The sequence below is a fragment of the Acinonyx jubatus genome, chromosome A1 (genome assembly GCF_027475565.1).
Source record: "Acinonyx jubatus isolate Ajub_Pintada_27869175 chromosome A1, VMU_Ajub_asm_v1.0, whole genome shotgun sequence".
Lineage (NCBI taxonomy): Eukaryota > Metazoa > Chordata > Mammalia > Carnivora > Felidae > Acinonyx > Acinonyx jubatus.
The window spans coordinates 103,070,926-103,098,465 of record NC_069380.1 but is presented as its reverse complement, the minus strand read 5'-3'; the positions used below and the strand labels follow the sequence as shown (position 1 = coordinate 103,098,465).

At 42.7% G+C, this 27,540-nt stretch overlaps 2 protein-coding genes across 2 annotated transcripts; both read right to left on the bottom strand.

The window, feature by feature from the left end:
- Window positions 1–1,495: 1,495 nt before the first annotated feature.
- Window positions 1,496–4,724, bottom strand: TEX43 (testis expressed 43). Its single transcript, XM_015067373.3, has 3 exons — window positions 4,450–4,724; window positions 3,801–3,918; window positions 1,496–1,734 (listed from the first exon to the last, which is right to left on the bottom strand). Exons 1-3 carry the CDS (start codon window positions 4,560–4,562, stop codon window positions 1,525–1,527), a joined length of 441 nt encoding a protein of 146 aa, XP_014922859.1. The 5' UTR covers window positions 4,563–4,724; the 3' UTR covers window positions 1,496–1,524.
- Window positions 4,725–8,742: 4,018 nt separating this feature from the next.
- Window positions 8,743–22,429, bottom strand: PHAX (phosphorylated adaptor for RNA export). The gene is made up of 5 exons (XM_015067434.3): window positions 22,222–22,429; window positions 19,679–20,292; window positions 17,180–17,300; window positions 15,150–15,233; window positions 8,743–9,729 (listed from the first exon to the last, which is right to left on the bottom strand). Exons 1-5 carry the CDS (start codon window positions 22,315–22,317, stop codon window positions 9,460–9,462), a joined length of 1,185 nt encoding a protein of 394 aa, XP_014922920.1. The 5' UTR covers window positions 22,318–22,429; the 3' UTR covers window positions 8,743–9,459.
- Between the last annotated feature and the right edge of the window lie 5,111 nt (window positions 22,430–27,540).

The following is a 27,540-nucleotide window of genomic DNA, read 5'->3' as shown; positions in this document are numbered from 1 at the left end:
TCCCTGCTTTCAATTCTTTTTTTTTTTTTAAACTTATTTAGCTTATTTTGAGAAAGAGAGAGAGAGAGAGAACACGGAAGGGGGCATAGAGGGAATCCCAAGCAGGCTCCATACTGTCTCAGCATGGAGACTGATGTGGGGCTCGAACTCACCAACCAGGAGATAATGACCTGAGCCAAAATCAAGAGTCAGGAGCCTAACCGACTGAGCCACCCAGGCATCCCAATTCTCTCTTTTTTTAAAGACTTAAAAATAATTTTTTTTAACGTTTATTTTTGAGAGAGAGAGACAGAGTGTGAACAAGAGAGGGGCAGAGAGAGAGAGAGAGAGAGAAAGATACACAATCGGAAGCAGGTTCCAGACTCTGAGCTGTCAACGCAGAGCCTGATGCAGGGCTGGGACTCACAAACCACAAGATCATGACCTGAGCCGAAGCCAGATGCATAAGTGACTGAGCCACCCAGCCGCCCCTTTAAGACTTTTTAAAGTTATCTCTACACCCAATGTGGGGCTCAAACACACAACCCCAAGATTAAGAGTTGAAAGATCTACAGACTGGGCCAGCCGCGTGCCCCCCTGCCTTCAATTCTTTTAGGCATATACCCAGAGGTGGAAATGCTGGATCATGAGGTAATTCTTCTATGTTTAACTGCCTGAGGAACCACTACACCGTCTTCCACAGTGGTGTACCATTTGCATATGGTCGTCTTTACGTTTTTAAATTATGTTTATCCATTCTTTGCTACAGGAAATTGATACTTAGATACAGTGAACCAATAGAAACTCATGCGGTGTATCAAAGAGGTTATCTGCCAAACACTGCCAGTTACCATGGTGATGAGTTACCAGGATGCAGAGACTTGGTGGGGGGAAGTGTGTTGGCGAGGTGGGGCAGGAACATGGCGTTGGGGCAGTCGGAAAAGTAGGCACAACAATCCCACGTCCTGCCACTTTGTTTCAGCTTGGCTCCTCTGAGGCTGAGTTTTGGAGGGGATGAACAACGAAGGGGTGAGGACAAGACAAAGAGGAACACGGTGGGGATAGATGGTTGGATTGGACGCATCCTCGGGTTCTTCAGTATTTGGCGTGAAATTAATTTCAGGGAGAGTTTGCCTTGCCTCCCCACTTTATCTTAGATGTTCGCAGAGCCTATCTCCTTTCAAAAGCCTTTATAAAGTAGACAGGCTCTTGGGTGGGTCAGAAGGTCCGACTTCAGCTCAGGTCATGATCTCACGGTTCGTGAGTTCAAGCCCCACGTTGAGCTCTCTGCTCTCAGCACAGAGCCCGCTTGGGATCCTCTGTCTCCCTCTCTCTCTGCCCCTTCCTCGTTCGCATGCTTTCTTCCTCTCTCAAAAATAAATCAACATTTAAAAAAAAGCTTTCGTAATGTATAAAATGTACAACTGACTTATAGCCTTTAAACAAATGGAACCTGTAGGTGAAATACAATTGTACGATGGCCTTCAACATTTATGGGGAAAGGAAGAGATTGAGATTGAAACACCTCGGCACTTTATTCTTTCATCAGACCAGACGCCTCCTGACGCCGTGGGAAATCACAGTGCTTTGGTATTTGGAGAGTGGTGAATGTAGAGGCATATCTGCAATTTTTATTTCTGGTGGGTCTTTCTTTAAGACAACTTTTCGATCTTCCCCATGACAAAGCCTTTCGCTGTGATTCAAAAACAGAGAGTCTTCGAAAGGGCCAGCGTGGATCCCACACACTTCTGCGTGCTAAGGGGGGAAAATCAGCTATAATTCACACCAAACAGCACTTTATTAGATGAAGATGGAGATTCCCCGATAGTTTTTCTAACTAAACCCCGCTAAGGAGGAAGGTCTGAGGGACAGAGCAACATAACATCCCCGCCTTTTTTTTTTTTTTTTTAACGTTTATTTATTTTTGAGACAGACAGAGAGAGACAGAGCATGAACGGGGGAGGGTCAGAGAGAGGGAGACACAGAATCCGAAACAGGCTCCAGGCTCTGAGCGGTCAGCACAGAGCCCGACGCGGGGCTTGAACTCACGGACCGCGAGATCATGACCTGAGCTGAAGTCGGACACTTAACCGACTGAGCCACCCAGGCGCCCCCATCCCCGCCTTTTTTTTAAAGCATGCTCTCTGGCTGGTGTCTGGACCATCCACAAGAGCAGGGTGGACCGCTGACTACTTATGTACTTACTTACTCACTGCTTATGACCGTGTACAAGTCATTTGCCCTGCTGTGAGACTCAATTTTCTCAAATATAAAATGGTCATTTTTAAAAATGCTTATTTATTTTTGAGAGAGAGTGCGAGTAGGGGAGAGGCAGAGAGAGAGGGAGACACAGAATCTGAAGCAGGCCCCAGGCTCTGAGCCGTCCGTACAGAGTCCAACGTGGGGCTTGAACTCACAAACCGCGAGATCCCGACCTGAGCTGAAGTTGGACACCCAACTAACTGAGCCACCCAGGCGCCCCTAGGAATCCTAATTTGAAGTCTCCTATTATAGTCTGATTATTACAATAGATTCTATTCCCCTTCAAAGAAACAACTTATCTTTTCACAAGTGATCAGCTCATCTGAATTTGGAAAATGCTTTGAAAATACTGAATAGCAGCAGTGAATGGGCAGTGAGTCTTATCTGTAAATCTAGCCAAACTGTTCCTGTAGCTCTCAACCCACATATGCAGTAAAGCTTTAAAAATGCATGCTCTGTACCACAGCTTTAATATTAATGACATACTTCATTAATATTAATTAGGTCCGGTTTTTTTTTTTTTTTTTTTTAATTTTCTTTAATGTTTATTAGTTTTTGAGAGACAGAGACAGACAGCGCTTGAGTGGGGGAGGGACAGAGAGAGCGGGGGAGACACAGAATCGGAAGCAGGCTCCAGGCTCTGAGCCGTCTGCACAGTGAGATCAGGACCTGAGCTGAAGTCGGATGCTCAACCGACTGAGCCACCCAGGCGCCCCTAATTAAGTCCGTTCTTAACTGTGAGTTGGCATTATGTGGACAGAAAGGTAGAGAGCTCTGAAACCTTTTGGAATATCTATTTTAAGTTCATCTTTGGGTTATTTGAATAGATAATGCTATTTAACTCTTCCTTACAAGTTCACATGAATAGTTTTTGTCAGACAGGAGAATGGTGGTTGCCAGGAGGGAGGGGGAGTGGGGAGACACAAGTCAAAGGGCACAAACTTTCCCTTATAAGAATAAGAAGGTCTGAGGATCTCTTTTCAGCATGGTAACTGAATACTGTTAATAACACAGTATTGCATACTTGAAAGTTGCAGAGAGTGGCTCTTATGTTCACCAGGAGAAAAAAAGAGTTAACTATGTGAGGTGATGAATGTGTTAATTATCTTGAGCCTGGTAATGATTCCACAGTGTGTATGTTTATTAAGTCATCACACTGTGCATTTAAAAAATGTATATTTCTGTATTATTCCTTATAAAGTTAGAAAAAATAAATATGAATTTAAAAATAGCTTTTGTAGGGGTGCCTGGGTGGTTCCATTGGTTAAGTGTCTGACTCCTGATTTTGGCTCAGGTCATGATCTCAGGGTTTGTGAGTTTGAGTCCCTTGTTGGGCTCTGTGCAGACAGCGTGGAGCCTGCTTGGGATTCTCTCTCTCCCTCTCTCTCTCTCTCTCTCTCTCTCTCTCTCCATCTCTGCCCCTCTCCCACTCTCTCTCAAAATAAATAAATAAGCTTAAAAAATAGCTTTTGTATAGTTATAGATATGTCTATTCATAGATATATTAAATTATACTATAACTATATATTTTTTTATTATGAACATTTAGAGGAAAATACCTTCAGATTCATGTTCCTGAATTTCATATTTTCTTTCCAAGGCATAACATAACGTCTTGGGATCATCCCGTGCTTTACTGAAAATCGTGGCAAATGAACCCCAGCATTTGGAGCACACCTGGAGATTGGGAAGGCAGGAAGGAAGGATATCTTGTGAGTTAAATATAATTGTTTTAGCATTATAGCTGCACCCATGATGTGTGGATCCCCATAGCTTCAGGACACAGAGCTATGGCACTGTTTGAGGCTCATCTAATAATGAACCCACTAAATCTCCAAGTATCACCAAGAGCCAGAGTCTGGGCTGGATATCTGAGCCTCCAACTGCACACTGTCCTTTACAATTTGCTCTGAGTTTTCATTTAACCTGATAGTAAGGGGAAAGGCAGCAGACTCCATGATTTTCCCCAGGCCTACAAGAAGTCTCTGACCGGCCACAAAAACCAGCTTCTGAATTTAGTATCTGCTTTACACTCAGATCAGACTTGCTTTCTCCCTGCATGCATATACATTGTTTCCCTCTGGGACGCAAAGTTTTCCATACAGATGCCAAAGGAAGCACAAAATGTTTGTCCTTATCTTTGTAGCTCCGGGATTGCAAACAAAACAAGAAATAAACCCCCTCAATCCAGAACGCCCAGGTCCTCACTCATTAGAAGGCTTATATGAACTCTCATCAGTGCAGCTGTTGGCAAGCTTAGGTAAGATAGGACATGTGTCCTTGCCCGAAGCCATCACCTCCAGGAGGGACAGAATTCTCATCTAGAACTTCACTAACGCACTCATGTAATTATGATGACATTGCTGCCTCAGACATCACACTGTTTTGCTAACTTCATAGCAACCCACAGCAGTTACATCAGCAGTTGATTAAGAATGTGGAGTTTTCAGGGGCGCCTGGGTGGTTCAGTTGGTTGAGCGTCCAGACTTTGGCTCAGGTCATGTCTCGCGGTCTGTGAGTTCGAGCCCCGCATCGGGCTCTGTGCTGACAGCTCAGAGCCTGGACCCTGCTTCTGATTCTGTGTCTCCCCTCTCTCTACTCCTCCCCCGCCCATGCTCTTTCTCTCTCTTTCAAAAATAAATAAAAACATTAAAAAAAAGTTAAAGAATTACATGTTTGACATTTCAAAAAAAACCAAAAAGAATGTGGAGTTTTCAGCCATTTTTAGTGATGTTATAGCTGCATGACTAAAACGTTCCCATCATGAACAATTTTTCAAAAATGAGGATGCTTCCGGACATAGTACAAATTTGACACACTCATACTAGACGGCACTCTGGACTGTATCATTATTATTCACAAAGAAGCCCTCCATGTTCACATTCTTTATTTGCCCTTAGCTTATTTTCTTACTTATACATAGTGGTTGTGTGTCATTTATGTTTGCTACCGACTGCTTACACACATACTTCATGAGTGGGAGTCAAATATGTTTCGATCCAAACCAATTCAAGCCATTTTACCCCTGAAGATCTGAGATATATTGCAGAATATTGGAGATTATAAAAACTCATTTTATCACAGCGACTGTGTCTTACAGGAATGACACTTAAATCGCCATGAGAGGTGGAGGGTTATTAGTAGGTGGAAGGTTAATAGGATCGATCCCATAGCCAGCAAGTAAGAAGTTAGGCTGAGTGGCACCTGGGTGGCTCAGTCAGTTAAGCATCTGACTTCGGCTCAGCTCATAATCTCACACTTTGTGAGTTCGAGCCCGACATCGGGCTCTGTGCTGACAGCTCAGAGCCTGGAGCCTGCTTCGGAGTCTGGGTCTCCCTCTCTCTCTGCCCCTCCCCTGCTCCCGCTCTGTGTCTCTGTCTCAAAAATAAATAAATGTTAAAAAAAAGATTAAAAAAAAAAAGCCTGAGCATAAGAATTATGGCCAGTTTGGTGAGAGTATTAACTGAATATATCCCTGGCAATAGTTTGGATAGACATTTCTTTCTTATTTATTTATTTAATTTGAGAAGGGGTGGGTGAAGGGGCAGAGAGAATAGGAGAGAGAGAATCCCAAGCAGGCTCCACACTGTCAGCGCAGAACTGGACCTGGGGCTCGAACTCACAAACCATGAAATCACGACCTGAGCTGAAATGAAGAGTCGGACTCTTAACCGACTGGGCCACCTAGGCACCCCTCTTTTTTCTTTTTCTTTTCTTTCTTTTTTTTTAAAAGTAATCTCCTCACCAAACATGGGGCTCAAACTCACAACCCCAGGACCAAGAGTTGCATTCTCTACCAACTGAGCCAGCCAGAAGCTTCTGGATGGTTAGACATTTCCAGATTTGAATGGGCAGAAAGGTTCAGAGAAGAGTAATTTTAATAGGTAAAAATATAAACAAGCCTCAACGTTGAAGTGTTGGAGAGGACTCCAAACTCTGGCTTGTGCCCCAATAGGACCCTCACTCCCTTCTGACCAGGTCACCTTGCTTCTGGAGCAGGTGTGGGAGCAGAAGACCTCGACGAATCCCCAAACCCTGCAGTTTCCAGAGAGCATACTGCCTTCCCCAGCAGGACGCTGGTGTTCACCGTCAGTGGTGTGAATCATCAGGCACAAATAAACAAAAGCAGACACAGAGGTGGAGAAATTCCTTCAGGAGAATCTGGCCGTGGATGTACACCTCCACGGGGAGCTGATGGTGAGGACTCCAGGCAGCAACAACAGGTGATTGAGGTGACCGAGGAGCGGATGGGTAGATCCTCGACGTTGAGGTAGTGGCCACGATGCTATTTTACTTATTATTACTATTTTTTAAATGTTTATTATTGAGAGGGAGAGAATACACAAGCAGGGGAGGGGCAAAGAGAGGGGGAGACAGAAGTTCCGAAGCAGGCTCTGCGCGGTCAGCACAGAGCTCAACACGGGGCTCAAACCCACGAACCGCGAGATCATGCCCTGAGCTGAAGACGCTGAACTGACCGAGCCACCCGGGGCCCAAGATGCTATTTTATTTTATTTATTTATTTTATTTATTTTTTAATGTTTATTTATTTTTGAGACAGAGAGACAGAGCATGGGCAGGGGAGGGTTAGAGAGAGAGGGAGACACAGAATCCGAAGCAGGCTCCAGGCTCTGAGCTGTCAGCACAGAGCCCGACGTGGGGCTTGAACTCACGGATGATGAGATCATGACCTGAGCCGATGTCGGACGCTCAACTGACTGAGCCACCCAGGCGCCTCCCAAGATGCTATTTTAAAGAGGAAGGATCACAGTAAGAGTCTTTTTCATACATGTACTCAGTCCTGGGGTGACCTGGACATGAAAAGGCTTATGGGGCTGTTAGAGCCATCAGCCAACAGCAGTATCCCCATCTTGGGGCTTCTTTTTCCAGAGGCTGCTTTCGGTGGAGTTCACAGGGCTCCATGTGGTACCTTTGTTCCCTAACTTGAACTTGCCACCCATGATACTGAACCTGAATTGCATCTCTTTTGTGAGGTTAAGGCAGTTCTTTCACACTAATGAATAAACCGATCTGGGACACGTCAAAAATCCTGCTGAACATTTGGCATCAATTCCCTCAGCGTATGGCTGCAATGGGTATTTGTAGAATTCCAGGAAGTCACAGTTTCTATACAGAGGTACCGGTGAACACCAATTGATATCCTTCTCTGGGTCATTTCAGAAAGATTTTGCAGTGGGGCACCTGAGTGGCTCAGTCGGTTGAGCGTCCGACTTCAACTCAGGTCATGATCTCACTGTTGGTGAGTTCGAGCCCCGCATCAGGCTCACTGCTGTCACCCTGTCAGTGCAGAGCCTGCTTCTGATCCTGTCCCCCTCTCTCTGCCCCCTTACCCACTTGTGCTCTCCCCAAAATATTTTTTAAAAAGGAAAGATTTTGCAGAATCATTTTGACAGGTTTGTTCGTTTTTTTCGAACCTTCAGTACCTTGTGGCAGAAGTACAGGGTAAGAATCCAAGATGAAACAATAATATGGAATGGATTCCTAAAAAACTAAAGACCTCAACTGTTGGTTTGCATTTAACGTTAGGGTTTAATCCATACCAGAAGCCCGTACAGTTTCCAGATAGTAAGGTAACAACTGTTGGCGAAAATGAACCAGGATGGTCCATTTAGTGAAGATGAACTACACTGTAATGTTAATGCTCTTCAACAAGTGTAACTAGAAATATTAGCAGTATTTACATGAACGTGTGGCATATAAACTAGCACTTAACTGGATGTTATTTTTCCCAAAGTATGACACGTTTCTTATTATTTTTAATGTTTATTTATTTATTTTTGAGGCAGGGGTGAAGGGGCAGAGAGAGAGGGAGACAGGGAACCCCAAGAAGGCTCCGCACTGTCAGCACAGAGCCCGATGCAGGGCTTGAATTCCCGAACCGGGAGATCACGCCCTGAGCCGAAATCGAGTCCGACGCTCAAATGACTGAGCCACTCAGGTGCCCTATCCCAACGTAACATACCTTTAAGATCACCTCTCATAAAGAATCTCAGAAACAATATTCAGTTACGTATTTAAAATAGTTTTCTTCCCTTGGTTATAGCAATTTTATGAAAGCATGTCTGAGGTTTCAAAAACAGTCACTTGAGGGGCACCTGGCTGAGAGGTGCCTGAGTCTCTTTAACTCACAACGCCGAGTTTGAGCCCCATGCTGGGTATAGACACTACATAAATAAATAAATCTTAAAAAAAAAAAAAAAGTCACTGCACAAAATCTAGTTTTATTTTTGTGTTCGTCATGAATAAAAAGCAACCAATAACCATTTTCTTCTTCTTTTCCCACTTGTATCCTTAGATCCAACTTCAATGACTATGTATTCCAGGAACTAAAGAAAACCTTCAAGAACTATCTGTAAAGAAGAGTTTACAATTGCTTCTTACATATTTTTGCCTAATCTATTTTGTAGACTAAAGTCAACCCTTGGAACACCTTAACTACTTTTATTTCCTTCAATAAGAAAGAGTAATTTGACACTTCAGGCAGATGTAACATTTTTAATACCCAATTTCCTTAACATAAGGTAAAGCAGTCTTAGGCAGGCAACCACCGGGAATTTTTTAAATGTACATGGTAATTACACAGGTATGGATCACATTCAGGATTCAGTGTAAGATCGAGTCAATTTAAAGGAAGTCAAAAAAAAGTTAAGAATGAAGACTTCTTTGAAAAGCTTCTGATGTTAATTTACTTCCTGACAAATAAGTTTATACTGATGAGTATAAACCTATTTTGTCTCTGTCCTTAAAATTGCTTGAAAGTTCTCAGAACACAGAAAAACTAAATTTGAATGCATTTGTAACAGTTTAACAATTTATGTGCCTTATTAAGATCTTTTTACGGAATGTTTTGAAACCAGTCATAATTCGCTACAAAGATAAATCAAAAAAAGAAAACAACTTTTTGAATGGCATGTTACAATGACCTGGACAAAAGTAATTATCAACTAGTAGTAACTAACACATGCAACAGATTGAGAAATTAAATCTCTGCTATATACTTTTAAATATTTTGTCAGACATGAGAAATGGGTCTATCAATAACATTCATCTTCCCACAAATTCAACATTATTTTCAGCAAGAAAACAGTTCTTTCTGTCCAGATTTTTAGGTTTATCAGTGCAAAGTAAAACGAAGCAATCTCAGTAGAAATGGCTTATTACAAGGTTATTCTAGAAAGGCTTAATCCTCAAAATGTACTAAAAGATGTCCAAATCGTGAGAATGATCGACCTCGATGGCTTCCTCTGCATCCAACTTGGTCTCTCCGTGGCCTTCCTGCGGCTCGTCAAGAGAGGCCAGGGCCTCGTTGGTGTCACTTGCGAAAGTTTCTCGTGATGTGTCATCATCTTCTTGAAAATTTAGATTTTTAATAGCTTGTTTCATCTTTTTCCCCAACACTTGTGTTCTTCTCTTCCTAGCAGCCTTTTTATTTTCATACTCCTTTTGATTTTCAATGTAGAAAATGTCCTACAATAAAGGAACAACCTTAAGCAAGAAGGACCGTTTATTAAATGTTTGGTACAAGGTGGACCCTTTGTGATCTCCATCTCTCACCAAAAACAAGGAAATATTATCAGACTCGTAAATGACGCACAGAGTCTAAGACAGTAGGGGAGTCCCCACTGCAGACAGAGGATGAAGCTGTAATTCCACCTCAACCCCATGTTCACTCCGGGGCCCACGCTTATTCAACCATAACATACCATCAGAGCTACAGGTTTCCTACGTGGGACGAGACAGCAGGAAAATCACGTCATTCAGGAGTTAAAGAAAATCTAGTTTGTCACAAGAGAAACACAAGTCTTTGAAATAAAGTGTACTAACTTGGAAACTGTCATAATAACCATACGTGACTGCGCAGGCTAAGAAACCAAGCAACACCTGAAATGTGTGACTAAGTATGATCACGTAACCTACACAATGGAAAAAATCCATTCCTTCAAAAAGGTCACTGTAATTAACGCGGGCACATAAACCTGTCAAAAACTTAGACCACAAGGCATAAACACAATATAGTCAGCACTAGGATATATTCCAGGAAGTTACAGAAAAGGGATTTTATAACACAAAAATACGAGATTGTTAGTCCAGGGCCCTCCACCTTGGCGACCGCTGTGGCAGTCTGCCACGCGCACTGCAAGGTGTTCCACAGCATGCCTGGCCTCTACCCACTAGCGTATGTCCACCCATCCCCAAACGGTGGCAAGCAAACACTTCTCCAGGCATTGCCAAACGTCCTCACCTCCTCCAAGAGGCAAAACTGCCAGCAGCCGAGAGCTGAAGTGGAAAATGCGTTTGATTAAACTATTACATGGAAAAACGTTAAAATAGCCTCTGGGAACCTTGACACAGGTGGAGAAGTGTAGATTCAGAGGGTACAAAAGAAAGAAAAGTAGGTCAGGGATCTGAAGAGAAGGCCAAAAATGACTGCTAAGACAGAGCAGGTTCAAAGGTTTAAAACAGAAGGTAGGATGGGCACCCTATTATCTCCTGGGAAGGGATTATTACAAGCTGTAACCAAGTCAGTCTCTATTATGTTCTTAAAGTGCACAAATCACAAATCCCTCCTTGTTTATAAAAACCACTGTGGAAGACGGTGAAATAAAGGGGACCCTCTCCAAAAATTTATGCTAAGTAGTTACAAGCAGCACACAGAATTAGCAGAGGAAGGAGTAGGAACTCTTAAACTTAGGAGACAAGGGAAAGCTTCAGAAGATGAACGCTTTGGTGGACAGGAGGACTAAAAGTATTTGCTAGAGAAAGGACAAGGGATTAGAGGTGGAGAAGGAGGGTACGCGTGTTAAGAAGTGGAGGAAGGACACAAGAAAGTGACGAGAGGAAAATGAGGCTGGCAACCATTTACTGAACAGGCACATTTACATGCCAGGCATGGTGCAAAGAACTGTTCATTCTCACCAGAAGCTCATGGAGTGGATATTATCCTTTTCTGACGAGGGAAGGGAGAGTGCCCGCATCGGCAGCACATACATTAAAATCCGAGGAGGAAAGTGAGGCACAAGACCGCAGAGCCAACAGGTGAAGGTATAAAAAGTTAGCTCATCTAGTAGCTCTCCAAATTCACATTCTTAAAACCGACTGCATTGCCTTCACAGAAGAGTGACAACTCACAATCTTTTAAAGAGTCTACTTAACCTTCAAGCGGAGAGAGAAAAAGAAGCTGCAAGGAGACGCATTTCCATTTCATGGGAAAGCACATCTGAGCATGTTGATAACAACAATTCTAAGTAGTACAATGCTTGGCAACACTCAGTAAAATTATAAAGTTTCCCTTTTCACTCCAAATACATCAAGACTTTTTAAAAGGAACTGCATTCCATGGGTTATGAATGTGATAGAACAAACTGGGAAACGGCCCAAAGAAATGTTGTAACCTGTTGTTAGTGTTATGACAAACGCAGACAAGAGATAATCTGAGGGCAGTTTTTTTCTACATATATATAATTAATTTTACAAGGTAAGAACCTCAACTGTATGCTATTTGCAGAGGGAGACCATTACAGCCAAACTTTTAAAAAATACAGCAACTAAGGGGTGCCCAGGTGGCTCAGTCAGTTAAGTGTCTCGACTCCTGATTTTGGCTCAGGTCATGGCCTCATGGTTTGTGGGATCGAGCCCTGCATTGGGCTCTGTGCTGACAGCACAGAGCTTGCTTGGAATTCTCTCTCCCCCTCTGTCTCTGTCCCTCCCCTGCTCATTTACATGTGCACATGCTCTCGGTCTCAAAATAAATAAATAGACATTTAAAAAAAAAATGTGTGTGTGTGCATGTATGTGTATATATATATATATATATATATATATATATATATCAAATTAATTTATTTTTAACTACTCATTCTTTTTTTTCTCTCAAACTTTGTACTTTCCAAAACAAAACTTAGTTACAAACCAAAACAAAATGGTACGTCACATATCAAAACACAATCAAATTTTAAAAAGGCAAAAAGACCGACTCAATTCAGCTCCCGCTTCCTTCCGAATTCTACAGACTGAATGTTAGCATTATAGTGATCAAAGAACAATTATAACATTATCATTTGATGACACTTAAAATGACCTATGATGAAATACTATTTGCTTTAGGTTTTTTCCTCTAATAACAAAAGTACTCAAGCCATGCACCATGCATAAAATTTGGAAAAACAAAGGAAAACCTTAAAAGCCAAAACATTTAAAACCCCCTAGAGTAGACCAAATCATTGGTAACTTTTTGCTATTTTACATATCAACTAATTGTCCCATGCCTCTTTTTCATTATAAATTTGTACTCTGCCTTTCAAAAAACTTGAGTAATTACTGTATTTTCTCCTTTTCTTAAAAATGCTGTGAAAAGGGGTGCTTTGGGGGGGCTCAGCTGGTTGGGCGTCCAACTTTGGCTCAGGTCATGATCTTGCCATTCTTGGGTTTGAGCCCTGTGTGGGGCTCTGTGCGACAGCCCGGGACCTGGAGCCTGCTTCTGATTCTGGGTCTCTCTCTCTCTCTGCCCCTCCCCGATGCATGCTCTTTCTCCCCCTCTCAAAAAATAAACTAAATGTCGGAAAAAATAATTTTTTTTTAATGCTTCACAAAAATAGAGGCTAAAAGGCAGTCCTTTTAAAAATGTCCCTCTTGGGGTATGCCTGGCTGGCTTAGAAGAACATGCAACTCTTGATCTCAGGGTTGTGAGTTCGAGCCCCACAGTGGGTGCAGAGATTACTTAAAACAAATAAACTTCAAAAAATGTCCCTCCTGGTCAACATTCTTTAATTATTAGGTATTCCAAATGTTTCTACGTTTGTTGTTACAACGCAATGTTTCTGGTAGTTTAACATAACCTACTAACATTAAAATCTCTTTCTCCACAATGAGTTAGAACTGAATTTCAAAGACATGTGATTCAGTGAAAAAAACCTGTTTCAAGTCAGTATTCTGTGCAATCCCAGGCTAATCATTTTTATTACTCGTCCTGTGCATAACACAGGAACATCTACTTTGACAGAATGGGGTGCAGATTAAATCCTATAAATAAGTGGCCCAGTGCTGCAGACATGGTGAATAAATGTTATTTTCGTCTCTTCTGCTTGTGGAAACTGTCTGTCCAAAGTTTGGTTACCTAGAAGAATCTTCTCCAGATACCACTTTCTTTAATCCTTTCAGAGCTCTATTCAATGGTCAGGGCACTTATTACAGTCCCCACTTCATAGATGACAAAATTAAGGCTGAGAGAAAGTAAGTGGTCTGTTTGTATTCATGTAATCACTAAATGGCAAAATTAAGATTAAAACCCAGATTTTGAATGTTAGAGAATTCTTTTTATCTCACCTTGCTATTTCTCTGTAAACAGGGACATTCTGCTATGAAACAACATTTAACGTTCCTCAGAAGAATGCTCCTTCTCAGTGCACACCTTTTGTCAGGGATTACAGTGTGGAGGAGGGAAAACGCAAGCAGTTAAGCTCCGCTCTACTACTCAGTAGGCGTGTTCCTCAGGAAAATTACATTGTTACAAATCTACCAGTCATTGTTTCAGGAGGAAAAAAAGGCAGTATGGACAAGAGATTTCAAATGTGCCGTAACAGTAACATTTCCTGTAGCAATTTCAATAGCAGATTTAAAAAAAATGACTGGAAGTGGACAGACAGAAAAGAGGGGAAACAAACTAACATTGAGGGGCGCCTGGGTGGCTCAGTTGGTTAAGCGACTGACAAGATCTTGATCTCGGATCAGGACATGATCTCACGGTTCCTTGGGATCAAGTCCCAAGTCTGGCTTTGTGCTGACGGTGCGTTAGCTCAAGAGAAGTGGCTTTTATTTACCTGTCATCATTAGCATTATAAACGGCTAAACCACAATGCTGTGACATGTGCTATCCAGTTATAATAAAGAGAACACAAAGCTGATCCAATACACCATCTGTGTCCCATGTCCATCACCTCTTTCCTATGCAAGAAGCAAGTTCTTAATCTTGATTGTATCTGCTAAATGTAATCACGTTCCTTAATTAACAAATTAAAAGATAAATGCTGAGCCATGAAAAACTCACACTGCAGAAGAACGCCCAAAGAGGACATTCTAGTAACGTACAAATGATGAATAGTGAAGAGGCTAGCTTTTGTTCATAAGAACTAACGGAGACAGAGGAATGAAATGAAACAAATCCACAAGGAGACAATGGCCACAATGTGGTACATTCTATTAGACAACCATCTCAGACTCTTCAAAATGTCTAAATCATGAAAGAAAATGTGGAGTTAAAGAGAGTGAAAGAGATACAATAAAAGAAATGTGAAAATCTAGATGGGATCCGAGTTTGAGGGAAGGGGAAAAAAGGTAGAAAATACATTCTGGGGACAATTCAGGAAATTGGAATATGGTCAATACCTGATACTAAGAAATTGTTTTTCTTTCTCTTAGGTGATACAATGTAAGACAGTGTCCTTATTATTAACAGTTGCTTCCTACAATAATTAGGGCTGAGTGTCATGATGTTTGTTACTTTTTTCCAACTGGTACAGAAGAACAACTGTAAAGTAAGAATCTCAAAATATTAACGACCCCGAATCTTAAGTGCAGGAAATTCATCCCGTTACTGTTTCATCTATTCTCCATGTTTGAAATCTTTCATTAATAAAAGGCTGTAGGAGGCTAGAAAAAATAATCACATGCTAAACGACCAGGAAAATGGCCATAAAGGAAACTGTGACGCTGCTCAGCAAGGGAAGAAAACGAAGAGGAAGAGTTTATAAAGGCACATGTTTTACTTGAAATGAGACAATGACAAAATTGGTCAATTTAAGGCAAAACAGGTGATGGGAATTAAAAGAAGCTGAGGAGAAGTCAAATTATGATGGGTCTTAAAAGTCAAGGGCACTATAGTTTTTATTTACCTTAATTTGTTCCTCGCTGATACTAGGAGTATTTTTCAGAAGATTCAGGAAGACCCCACCTGGTGTTCTTCTTCGACTACCATTCTACAAAAAGAAGCAGAAATATGATACTGTATACACTCTTTCCACGAATGGCCAAAGGGTCTTTTAAACAGACAGGTACCAGGGTGCCTGGGTAGCTCAGTCAGTCAGGTGTCCAACTCTTGATTTCAGCTCAGGTCATGATCTCACGGTTCGTGAGTTCAAGCCCGTGTCTGTGCTATCAGCAGCGCCCAGAGCCTGCTTCAGATTCTGTGTCTCTCCTCTCTCTCTACCCCTCCCATGCTCACGCTCTATCTCTATCAATAATAAATAAATGCTTAAAAATTTTTTTTAATAAAATATTAATGAATCTATAACTTTGTGTTCAACTATTAGCAGTGACACAAAAAGGGGTGCCAATACATCCATGACTATTTTTTTTTTTAAGTTTATTTATCTATTTTGAGAGAGAAAAAGAGAGAGAGCACAAGCAGGGGATCCCCAACAGGGTCCATGCTGCCAGCATAGAGCCCAATGCAGGGCTGGAACTCATCAACCTAGAAATCATGACCTGGGCTGAACCCAGGAGTCAGATGTTTACCAACTGAATGACCCAAGCACTCTTCGGGACTATTATAACTTGTCTTGTTGTTAACTTCTATAATCTATGCTCACAGGGTATTTCCTTAGCCACTGCTATCTATTCTAATGGGTTTCTTTCCTATTTCTAAAGTAATATTGACTCACTTTCACGTGATGTTACTTTTCAAATTCATGAGGAGCAAATAAGAAAGAAGCCATTCAGACTTCATCGTCTCCCAGTGTGAAAGCTGAATTAAACATTATCTCCAAAACCATTATATAGGATAAACTGCCACTGCGTGTGATCTGGCCTAAGCAAAAATGGTGGTCTTTCGGGTCATTCTCAAATGGTAGTGTTTCTCACTTCATACCTGTCAGAATGGCTAGTATCAAAAAGATAAGAAATAACAACTGCTGGTGACAATGCGGGGAAAGGGGAATTTTTGTACGCTGTTGGTGGGAATGTAAATTGGTGCAGCCACTATAAAAACCAGCATGGAGGTCCCTCAAAAAATTAAAAATAGGAATACCATATCGGGGGCACCTGGGTGGCTCAGTTAAGTGTCAGACTTTGGCTCAGGTCATGATCTCACCGTTCGTGGGTACGGTCCCCGGGCTGACAGCTCAGAGCCTGGAGCCTGCTTCAGATTCTGTGTCTCCTTTTCTCTCTGCCTCTCCCATGCTCGCAATCTGTCTTTCTCAGTCTCTCAAAAATGAATAAACATTAAAGGGGCGCCTGGGTGGCTCAGTTGGTTGGGTGTCCAACTTCGGCTCAGGTCATGATCTCACGGTTCGTGGGTTTGAGCCCTGCGTCGGGCTCTGTGCTGACAGTGCAGAGCCTGCTTGGGATTCTCTCTCTCCCTGACTGTGTTTCTCCCCTACTTGTGCTCTCTCTCAAAATAAATAAACTTAGGGCGCCTGGGTGGCGCAGTCGGTTAAGCGTCCAACTTCAGCCAGGTCACGATCTCGCGGTCCGTGAGTTCGAGCCCCGCGTCAGGCTCTGGCTGATAGCTCAGAGCCTGGAGCCTGTTTCCGATTCTGTGTCTCCCTCTCTCTCTGCCCCTCCCCCGTTCATGCTCTGTCTCTCTCTGTCCCAAAAATAAATAAACGCTGAAAAAAATAAATAAATAAATAAACTTAAAAAAACATTAAAAAAAAAAATGTTAGCCCCTACTTTCAACAAACCCTGTAAGAGATGTGTTGTTGACCACTCACTAACAGGATACAATTTATGGATGGTTTTTGTAAGAAAAGTAATAAATGCAAAAACCAACAATATGGAATTTTTAAATTCAGTTTTTTAAAATCTGAAACACACGGCAATAAATTGGTAAGTAAGAGATCCAAGAATCAGAGATAAGTTTATTTTGTAAAATAATCACACGAAACACAATATAAAATGGAAACAACAAAGTAGTTAGTCTTACCATTATGAAAAGGCCGCCGTTTTGTTCAACTTCAGCTGTTTCCATCAGAAGTTCAATTGCCTTTTTGTTCCCAATTATCCTCACTACTCGTGCTATCAGATCTTTCTTTGGTTCCTGCAACCTGATAAGAACAAACAGAGTAATATTAACTTCTTTATTTGTTGTATAAAGTTGAAGAAATCTACCTTAGTCTCCTGGGTTAGTGCCCAAGTAGGATCAAAATCCTATTCTGCTAACATCTGTGTTTTGAAATATTCAATATTTAACCTTAGAATCACTGATAGGGAAACGCTGCTACCTTGGGTCACCCAAGAAGACAGTAACCTCAAGGTTCCACCTCAAGTCTCATAATTCGCCTCCTCATTTTGCCTTCATGGATTATGGTGGTTTCAAAATAAATGTGCCCATCCAGCAAAGGGAATGCAAACCTAAAAGCAAAAGAAGGTAAGTCCATTCTTTTCAAAACAATTAAAAAACATACACTATGGTTTCAATTATTATGCCTAAAAGTCCCAGAGATGTCTGGGAGCTTTAAAATGGATAGCACCTTCCTCTTAGTCTCTCTGCCTCAGAACAAAGGCTATGGCTAATATTTACTGACTTATTATGGGATGCACACAATCCTAAAAATTTTGTAGGCGTTATCCCAGCTAATTGTGTCAACAACCTTATGAAACAGGTACTTATCCTCATCCTACTACTGAGAGGTAAAAAGAGAGGAAGCCTAAGTAACACTTCTAACGTCAGAGTCCATACTCCAGAGAGATAAAGGATTAATATGGGAGTTTTACCAGTTCTCTAACCAGACCTGGCTTCCTTGCTCCTTCTCAACAAGAGGCACTGTATTATGGAAAGAGCACTAGACTAGGAACAAAGGGACCAAGGTTTAGTTCCGACTCTGACACAACTGTGACTTTGAGAAGTCATATGAACTACTGGGTCTCAGTGTCCTGATCTGTAAAGTATGTCTTTGGTTTATAAAAATCTCTAAATTCCTTTCCAACGCTCAAATTCCAAACTTTCTCTGCAGGTTAAAAATCCAGTACTAACATTGACAGGCTTGCCTGGAAGGTAAATACTTGTTTTCCTACCACCAATATTACTCTTGAACTATATCTGTTTTCAAGTGACATTATTCATTAACGACTTAGAGCTAATAAAAAGCTAAACAAAATTTGAGCTTGTTAAAAAAATGAAATATCAATTTACTACACACCAAGAAATTCTATTCTAGGTATTTACCCAACAGAAATTAAAATGTTTCCAAATATCTGTATGTCAAAGCTCATAGAGCATTATTCATAATAGCCAAGAATTGGAACAGCAATTCAATATGGATGTTTGTATATATATATAAATTAAAAAAGTGTTGATTCCTGCTACAACATGGACAATCTCAAAAATATTACATTAAGTGAAATAAATCCAGCACAAGAGAATACACACTGTATGATTCCAACAATATGAAATGTCCAGAAAATTCAAATTTATGCCAACAGAAAGTAGACTGGCAGTTATTTGGGATAGGAACAAAGAGTAGCTTTAAATGGGCATATGGTTATGATGGATCTTATTGGGGAGATGGAAATGTTTTAAAAGTGGTTTATGGTTATTGTTGTAAAACTGATAAATGTGCTAAAAAATCAATACCCAAAATGGGTGAATTTTATCATGTGTACAATATGCCTCAATGAAATTATAAAAGAAAGGTGATGAGTATTTGAAAACACTAAAGAACAGGAGTGCCTGAGTGACTCAGTTAAGTGTTCGACTTTGGCTTAGGTCATGGTATTATGGTTTGTGGGTCTGAGCCCCATGTTGGGCTCTGTACTGACAGCATGGAGCCTGGAACCTGTGGGGTTCTGTGTCTCCCTCTCTCTCTGCCCCTCCCTTGCTCACTCTTTGTCTCTCAAAAATGAATAAACATTACAAAAAACTAAAAAACAAAACAAAACAAAAACGCTAAAGAACAAAACCAAACCCCACAATTTGAAAAGATAAGCTTTTAAAAAGATAAGCACTAAATGGGAAGAGCTGCTAAAAGTTCCTAAAAGCTTGCAAAATTATTTTATCAGGCCTGTCCAAATTTAAGGAAACACAGATATAGTCCTATAACCAAGTAACCCCAGAGTCCATCCTTCAAATTTAAAAATCTCAAAAGAGGGGCACCTTGGTGGCTCAGTCGGTTAAGCACTGAACTCTTGGTTTCAGCTCAGGTCACACTCTCACAGATCCTGGAATTGAGCCTGGCATGGGGCACTGACAGCACGGAGCCTGCTTGGGATCCACCCTCTCCCTCTCTCTGCCCCTCCCCTGCTCACTCACTCACACTCTCACACACACACACACACGCACGCGCACGCATGCTCTCTCTCAAAATAAATTAAAAAAAAATTTTCAACCTTAAAAAGAAATATTCTTAATGTACCTAGATTCATTTCCAATAAACGGAAGATTGTTGACCAAGCTCTCATTTGTAGGCCAAATTTTAATGCTCACCTGAAAGAAATTTCATCAGCTACTTTCTCTTGCGAATCATCCTCTGTGATCTCATACCGGCCTTTATAGTTCATTTCTAGTCTGTCCCCTAGTCGGTCTCTGACAGGTCGTTTTCGTTTGAGATGACCTTGCCCGTTTTCCTCTTCCTTTGATTCCATTCTTTTGCCACCGTGCATATAGTCATCTAGCTCTTTGTCTAATTCTTTTGTGTGTTCTTGAGATTCCCTCTTAAGTTTCTTCGCAAGCAAATAATTGTAAGTTTCGGACTGTCTGCTTTTGTCAATAGTACCCTCCATTCCCAAGATACCAAGTTCAGTGGCCACTGCATCTTGATTCTGTTCTTGTAGCACAGCACCCCATATGTTGTTAACCTTCTTTCCTCCAGGAACAGGTAGTTTCTGGCTGCTCTGGCCAAACTGAAAAGGCTCTGGCTTGGGAGGAGGATTAAAACATTTCTGTCGCTTGCGTTTCCAAAGGGAGCTATCATCATCGGAATCAGAGAAACTCTCCTCACTGGAATCCACACTTTTAACAGTCCGATAATGTGACACTGGTGCACAAGGCGTTGCAGTACCCTGGAAGGGCCTCACTATGCTGTCCCCACCTAGCGTCTTCTGCAAGTGAAAAGAAATGCAATCAATTCGGGGGAAACACATCAGCTGCACCCAGCACGCCCCCGTTTTAAACAAGTTATTTTGGGATTCAGCGGGACCACCGTGAAGCAGAACAATCCTCAATGAATCTCTGAAACCGATCCAGTCCCTACTTTTCTAAAGTTCTACACGGAATCTTCCCATTTTAAAACCACAAATTCTTATTTGTAAAGCTAATACAGAACTTAGTTCTAAGGCTTTTTTCTAAAAACTTACCAAAGCTCTTAATTGCCACCTTGGAAGATTTTCTCTATTTTCAGTTATCGTCAGAATGTTCGAAAATGACATATGCCATAATTTTTAGTACCAGTTGTGAAAATTAATAAAAGGAAACCTCACTAAACTAGGGTCAGCAGGCTAGAAGAGGGAGTTCTGCTGCCCTATCATCAGGAAAAGACCATAACTTGCACCTAACACAGAAAGATGCCTATACCTTACTAACCCAGCAAGCGGAAGCTTTTCTTGTAGCCTGGCAACAGCCCAGCCACTGAGAGACTGTCCCAACTCAACCAATGAAAAGCCACTATACTTTAAACTCCCAGCTTATTCCCTCCCAACTCTTCCCCCTCCCCTATAAAGAGGAGCAGTCCTCTTCTTTATTCCCACTTGCCTACGGTTTTGCCCTAGCAACGCTTGGTCAGAGTTGTGATTCTCTGCTGTTTCAGAGTAAATCCCATTTTTGCTGGTAAAATAATTGACAAGTTTTATTTTAGGGTGAACACAGTTATGACAATTTTTCTTTGTTTCAAAACACGCCGTTCTTGCGCTTAGACAAATCAACTTCCTTTGTAGGGTTTTGTGACCATATTCTTTTGATATTGGATAGTAAACTCCTACACATAGCAAGCCCTGACTACTTCTAAAACTGCACAGTTCACGCTATTAAGCTTACCGAGTCATGGGTCAATCTATGTAAAACAACTTGGAAAAGACTGAAAACCAAAACTGAAACCTTTGTATCAATTTCCTAAGACATCATTCAAAAGGGAACAACTTTGTACTAAACACAAGTATGTGCTAGAAACGGCAGGCAGGAAGGGGAGCCAGTTTTCCCTTGTTCAAGTAACTAAGGCGTCTAAGATTCGTCAGGCATTGCTGTGCACTGTAGGACTCACTAAATCCCTAACAAATACCCTATCAGCGGCGTATTCTTATCATTCCCATTACACAAATTGGGGCACGAGGCTAAATACCTTGGCACTGGTCACACAGTAGAGGCGCCAGTTTTCGAAGGCAGGCAGCCTAGCACAAAGCTCGCTCAAAGTGCTTGCTACTTAGCAGGCAATCAAAATACACTCCCATTTAAAAAACGGGGAGGTTCATACAAAACCGGGTGTCACATTATTGCACGGCGAAGCGGCGTCGGTTGGGATTATGGAAAACCAGGCCCCTGTGCATATGATAAATTTCATTCCCGGTCCTCAGTCTCCTTACTTGCCCAAGGCGAAAAGGAGTGCCACAGGCTGTTTCTGGCCGCTGTCCCCAGCTCATACATTTTCGGCAACATCTGCCGGGCCGAGACAACCTACTCGCGCCGCTGCAGGCAAACTCCGCAAATTCGGGAAACCCAGAGCACCGCAGGGCAGGCGAAGCGCCGCCGCACGCCAGTCTCCCGGAGGCCGAAAGCCACGCGATCCCGCCTGGCAACAAAATGCCGCGCCAGGGTTCGGACGGCCCGCTGTCGCGTCCCCGCCCAGCGCCTCTCCCCGCCGCCAGGGCCCGCGTGCCGGGCCGGGGACGCCCGCCCGACGCTCAGCCACACCGCCGCGCGTCCCTTGTGCAGTCCGGGCTCCGCGCGCCCGCCCCTCACCCACACCGCCGCCCGTGCTTCCTCGCAGCCCGGGCTGCGCGCTCCCGGTTCCGAATTACCCGCCCGCCTTTCACACTCACCGGCACCTGCAGCGGCCTGTCGCTGGGTGCGACCGTCATGTCGGAATCCGAGTCCGAAAGCTGCCCATCTTCCATGTCGCCGGCGTCCTGCGCCATCTTCCCGCGGCGTGGCGCGACGGGTCAGGAGAGCACTTCCGGCGGGGCGGCGGGAAGGTCCAGACGGCGGCGGCTGCTCGGGCGCCCCCGCGAGGGGCCGGCTCCCGTTTTGACCTTGCGCGCGGCCTACTCCGGATACCTGGGTCAACGCCGGCGGATATGCACAATCATTGCAAACTGTGCACCACTAGCGCCGCGCCGTGGAAAATCAATCTCCTGTTTCCCCAACAGTTTGGCACGTTTTCTCTCAAACTTTGTTTTCGTGCAAACATAAGGTTGTGCATGGACAGCGGCCGTCGGGGATTCCTATCTTGGCCTCACATCCCTCACCAGGATGCTCCACGCAAGGCTTCTTGCTTCCATTCTTGCTCCTGCTCAATCCACTCTTCTCGTAGCTTCTTGGGGAGACTTTCAGACAGCGCGTGAGGTAGCTCTCCAAGCGCCCTGGGCTCGGTGCACATTGTCCCTCAAGCATCCTTTGTTCACGGTTCAAGGCAATTGCAGTTGCTGTGGCCTCTGCCTTGCGGACCCTTGACACTTCCATTCTTTGCGCAGGTTGTTCTCTTACATGGTTCAGTTTTCTGATTAAATGCTGCCTTCTCAGGGAGGCCACCTTCAAACACCTTAACTAAAACAAGATCCTCTGCTCTCACTCTTGAACAAACGTTTGTTTTTCTTCATGACATCAATAGCCATGTGTATTTGTTTTCATTTTGTTTTCTTCTCCCCCCTCCCCCCCCCGAATGTCTGTTTTATTTACTGTTGTTTCTCTCCAGTGTTCAGTTCCCCAACTGGTAGGGCCGATCTAGAACCCACCAGCTGTGAGATCATGACCTCAACCCTTAAGTGGTCGCTGAACAGACTGAGCCACTCCCCACGCTGAAGCATGCTACTCTCGATCTTGGCATTGTGAGTTCCAACTTCATGTTAGGGGGTAGATTGTACTTTTAAAAAAGCTTTACAAAATTTAGGGGCGCTTGGGTGGCTCGGTGGGTTAAGCCTCTTACTCTTGATTTCGGATCAGGTCATGATCTCCCAGTTGGTAAGTTTGAGCCCCACATACAGCTCAGTGCTGACAGCATGGAGCCTACTTCAGATTCTCACTCTCCCTCTTTCTCTGCCCCTCTACACCTCCCCCCCCCAATAAATAAACTCAAAAACATTTTTAAAAACTAAAAAAAGAAAATACAGCAATTTATCCTGGATACCTTTTAATGTCTACCTAGTATTCCCTTGCTTGGAGATACCATCATTTATTTAGTCTCTGATGGTACCCATTTAGGCTGTAGCCAATTTTGCATTTAACACATACTTTTATAAACTTGTTTTATTATTTCCTTGGAATAAATTTCTAGACTGTATGGAATGGAATGAATGTAAATTTGTGAAATGTGAATTTAAAACCTATAAAGCAGGGCGCCTGGGTGGCTCAGTCAGTTGAGCGTTTGACTTCGGCTCAGGTCATGATCTCACAGCTCTATGAGTTCGAGGCCCACATCGGGCTCTGGGCGGACGGCTCAGAGCCTGGAGCCTGCTTTGGATTCTGTGTCTCCCTCTCTCTCTGCCCCTAACCCACTCGCATTCTGTCTTTGTCTCTCTCAAAAATAAATAAACATTAAAAAAAATTTTTTTAAACCTATAAAGGTATTTGGAAATCACCTGGTCCAATTCCTTATTTTGACAATGAAAAGAGATTGCAGCCATGCTATATAAGAGCTGAGTCTTCACTCCAGGTCTCTTAACTCTTAGACAACTTTATGGCTTTATCTTTCCCACCTAAAATTACAATCCCCCTGGAATTGCTTGTGTATGGTGTGAGGTAGGAGTCAAATTTCATGCTAGAATTAACATTTTCCTATGTAGTATGAGATGCAGCTAAATATCATAAAATGCATAGAATAGGTCCCTTTCTAAAGATTTCCTCCATTGTTTTCCTCTAGAAGTTTTACAGTTCTCATTCTTACTTTTAGGTCTCTGGCCCATTTGGGGTTAAGTATGTATATGATATGAAGTGAAAGTCAAGGTTCGTTTTTTTTTCTTTTTTGGCATGTGAATATCTAATTAATATAGCACCTTTTGTTGAAAAGACTATCCTTTCCCCATTGAATTTCCTTGACACCTTCATTGAAAATTGACTATATATATGAGAGTCTATTTCTGGGTTCTCTATTCTGTTCCATTAACCTTGATGTCTATCTTTAACGTTTATTTATTTTTGAGACAGAGAGAGACAGAGCATGAACAGGGGAGGGACAGAGAGAGAGGGAGACACAGAATCTGAAACAGGCTCCAGGCTCTGAGCTGTCAGCACAGAGCCCGATGCGGGGCTCGAACCCACGGACCATGAGATTATGACCTGAGCCGAAGTCGGGCGCTTAACCGGCTGAGCCACCCAGGCGCCCCTTGATGTCTATCTTTATACCAACGTGACACTGTCTTGACTACTTAGGTTTATAATAATTGTACAACTGTATAATAATTGTTAGAATTAGGTAATGTAAATTTGTTCATTTTCCCCAGGATTGTTCAATCCTTTCCATTTAAACTTTAAATCTGCTAGCCAAATGTGGTATTGTGATTGGGACTGCACTGAATCTATCATTTAATTTGGACACTGGGGAAACTATCTTAGCCTGATGCCATTAAATGCTGGCGTCATATTGCTAATCAATAACTCTTCTGATTCTGGGCTTGTGAAATAAATAGGTTTTGTATCCTGGGAGAGAATGCAGTGATCATAGGATGTGAATTGTTGGTCCTTTCTGAAGATAATTTTCCCAAAAAATAATATGTCAGCTTTCTAGTTGGAGCATCATTTCTTTGTGAGCTTGATTAATGAGTTTGCCCAGAGCAACGGTGTCACTCACCAATGCTCTGACAAATCAGGTTTTGAGTTTGCAAAACTGAAATTGTATCCCAAGGGGTGGTGATTTCTCTAATTTATCGCTGCCTTGGGGCAAGCATTCATGTTCAGGTCACATCCCTCTGCCTCCTGGCTAGCTCTCCTTGAGGAACGAAGACTTATAGCATTCACTGAGGACATCATAAGCACTGTTCATGTGACTCCAGAGTCCTTGTTTTAATCACCATCCTACAATGCCTTTCAAAAAGATATTTGGAAAGCAGGATTGGCCATTTGCAGACGGCCACTTCTACTACAGCATGCTTTCAAGGTGTCCTGAGTTCAGTCTGTACATTTACATTTCTGTAGGGCTTTGCAGTTTTTATATATGCTTGCATATATGACTCATTTCATTCTCTTTCATATATGAAATGTACTCTTATGATTCATTTTAATTGTCTCTTCCTGTTCTGCCCCATCAAAATTCATTGCTTATAATTTTTCCTGACCTCCTATTGGGTAGGGCTAAGTCAGTTTTGAAAAATGGAGGCAAAAGAGAGAGATGCAATCTCTGTTTTCAATGTAGGCAGTTACTGGTGTCTGTTTTCCTAGAACTGGTTTAGAGAGACAGCCTCCTCCTCTCTCTGCCCCTCGCCTGCTCATGCTCTGTCTCTCTCTGTCTCTCAATAATAAATGAACATTAAAAAAAAATTTTAAATTTAGTACATCTGTGAATGTCTTGTGAATTAAATAGAGGAGAAGAAAAGGAAGACTGGGGAGTTGGGATACATGTATAAGGAATGTTACTATCTCAGCCAGAAAGTGAGGAGAATTAAATTCTCGGTTAAAATGACTGAGAAAAAAAATGAGAGTTAGAATGAAGGAAATTAGTGCTTCAGTCCTAGGGGTAGATGAAGATAGTAGCTGGGCTGTTGATAGATTACCAATGCTGGACAAAGTATCCATGCCTACTACTCCTACCGTGTATTCACGGATTCATTTGTTCATTCATTCATGTAAGCCCACGTGAGCCTGTTCAATGCTGGGAATTGTGCAGCCATGCAAGGCTCAGTTAGAGATGATCCCTGCCTGAATAGGTACAAGTGTGACATTTACAAACAGAAACATCATTTGTGTATATGCAGCACTTACATTGTAGTTTCTGGTAGTTGTTTGATACATGCAGAGTGATTTTTGAAATTATTTGAGCCGCAGGTTGGAACAGATAAAGGTCAATCTTGAATGCAGAAATGGAAGGAAGAGTTTTACAGGTGGGGAGAATAGTAAGGGCAAAAGCATAGTGGGAAGAAAACAGGCTTGTATAGAAACAAAGGGATTTAGTATGCCTGGCTGCAATGTGGAAGGCCACCTGCAGTTAGAAGTAATATTTTGAAAAGGTAGGTTGGGAATCACTGAGGGAAGTATTAACGCAATTGATTCAACAGTACATGCCTATTTTTAACACTTGGAGAAGTTAGTATTTTCCGTACATAATGTAGACCCAGTCACTGTGGAGTAAGATGGGAGATGGTAAGCGCCGGGGAGGTGGAGAGTGAGTGGAAAGGCTATTGCAGGAAAATCGAAGAAATGGAGAATGAAGAGACTTTATCAAAATTGTCTTCGTTCTTCAAAAGCAAGAATATACACTGTCAGGGTATTTAGAAAGAAGTGTCATCATTTAACACTTTTCATTAATTAGAAAACTCTAATTTGTAATTTAACAAAGCAGTGAAAACAACCCTCTGCCTCCCTCCATCAAAAACCTCCTCTGGCTCCTCCCCGGAAACAACCGAGCCACCATCCCTTGGGAGCTGATTAGAAACGGCGGCGGCTTTCTGACCCCAGCCCAGGGCCAGCGAATCAGAATGTGCATTTCAAAACAACAACAACAACAACAACAACAGTAGAAGAAAAAAAAAGAAATGGGAAGGGGGGCTCCTGGGTGGCTGAGTCGGTTGGGCGGCCCACTTCGACTCAGGGCGTGATCTCGCGCTTCGTGGGTTCGAGCCCCGCGTGGGGCTCTGTGCTGAACGCTTGCTCTGCTCGGAGCCTGGAACCTGCTTTGGATTCTCTGTCTCCTCTCTCTGCCCCTCTCTCGCTTGTGCTCTGTCTCACTCAGCCTCTCAAAAAATAAATGAATGTAAAAAAAAAAGTGCATTTCTAGCTGAAGTCGCGTTCCCGGCGTCTTTCACCAGATGGCACTAGCCTGCCTTCTCGCTTCCTCCCTGTGGCACGCGCTCCGTTCTAGGCGGGCGCGAGCTCCGCGCGTCCCCGGAAGACCCAGGTCGGCCGGGCGGCGCAGCAGGGGCGAGCTCCAGGGGCGGGGCCCGTTCTGCCCAATAGGCTTCCCCGGGCGGGGGGCGGGGCGCTATTTCAGCCGC

What these genes read in the sequence shown, in the direction of transcription:
- PHAX (XM_015067434.3), bottom strand. Translation starts at nt 22,317, where the DNA reads ATGGCGCAGGACGCCGGCGACATGGAAGATGGGCAGCTTTCGGACTCG. An exon ending in ACAGGCCGCTGCAGGTGCCG is followed by an intron (nt 20,293 to 22,221) that starts GTGAGTGTGAAA and finishes TTTCACTTGCAG; the next exon opens with AAGACGCTAGGTGGGGACAG. An exon ending in GCTGATGAAATTTCTTTCAG is followed by an intron (nt 17,301 to 19,678) that starts GTGAGCATTAAA and finishes TGTTCTTATCAG; the next exon opens with GTTGCAGGAACCAAAGAAAG.
- TEX43 (XM_015067373.3), bottom strand. Translation starts at nt 4,562, where the DNA reads ATGAGAATTCTGTCCCTCCTGGAGGTGATGGCTTCGGGCAAGGACACA. An exon ending in TCATATAAGCCTTCTAATGA is followed by an intron (nt 3,919 to 4,449) that starts GTGAGGACCTGG and finishes CCCAATCTCCAG; the next exon opens with GTGTGCTCCAAATGCTGGGG. An exon ending in TCAGGAACATGAATCTGAAG is followed by an intron (nt 1,735 to 3,800) that starts GTATTTTCCTCT and finishes TTCCCCCCTTAG; the next exon opens with CACGCAGAAGTGTGTGGGAT.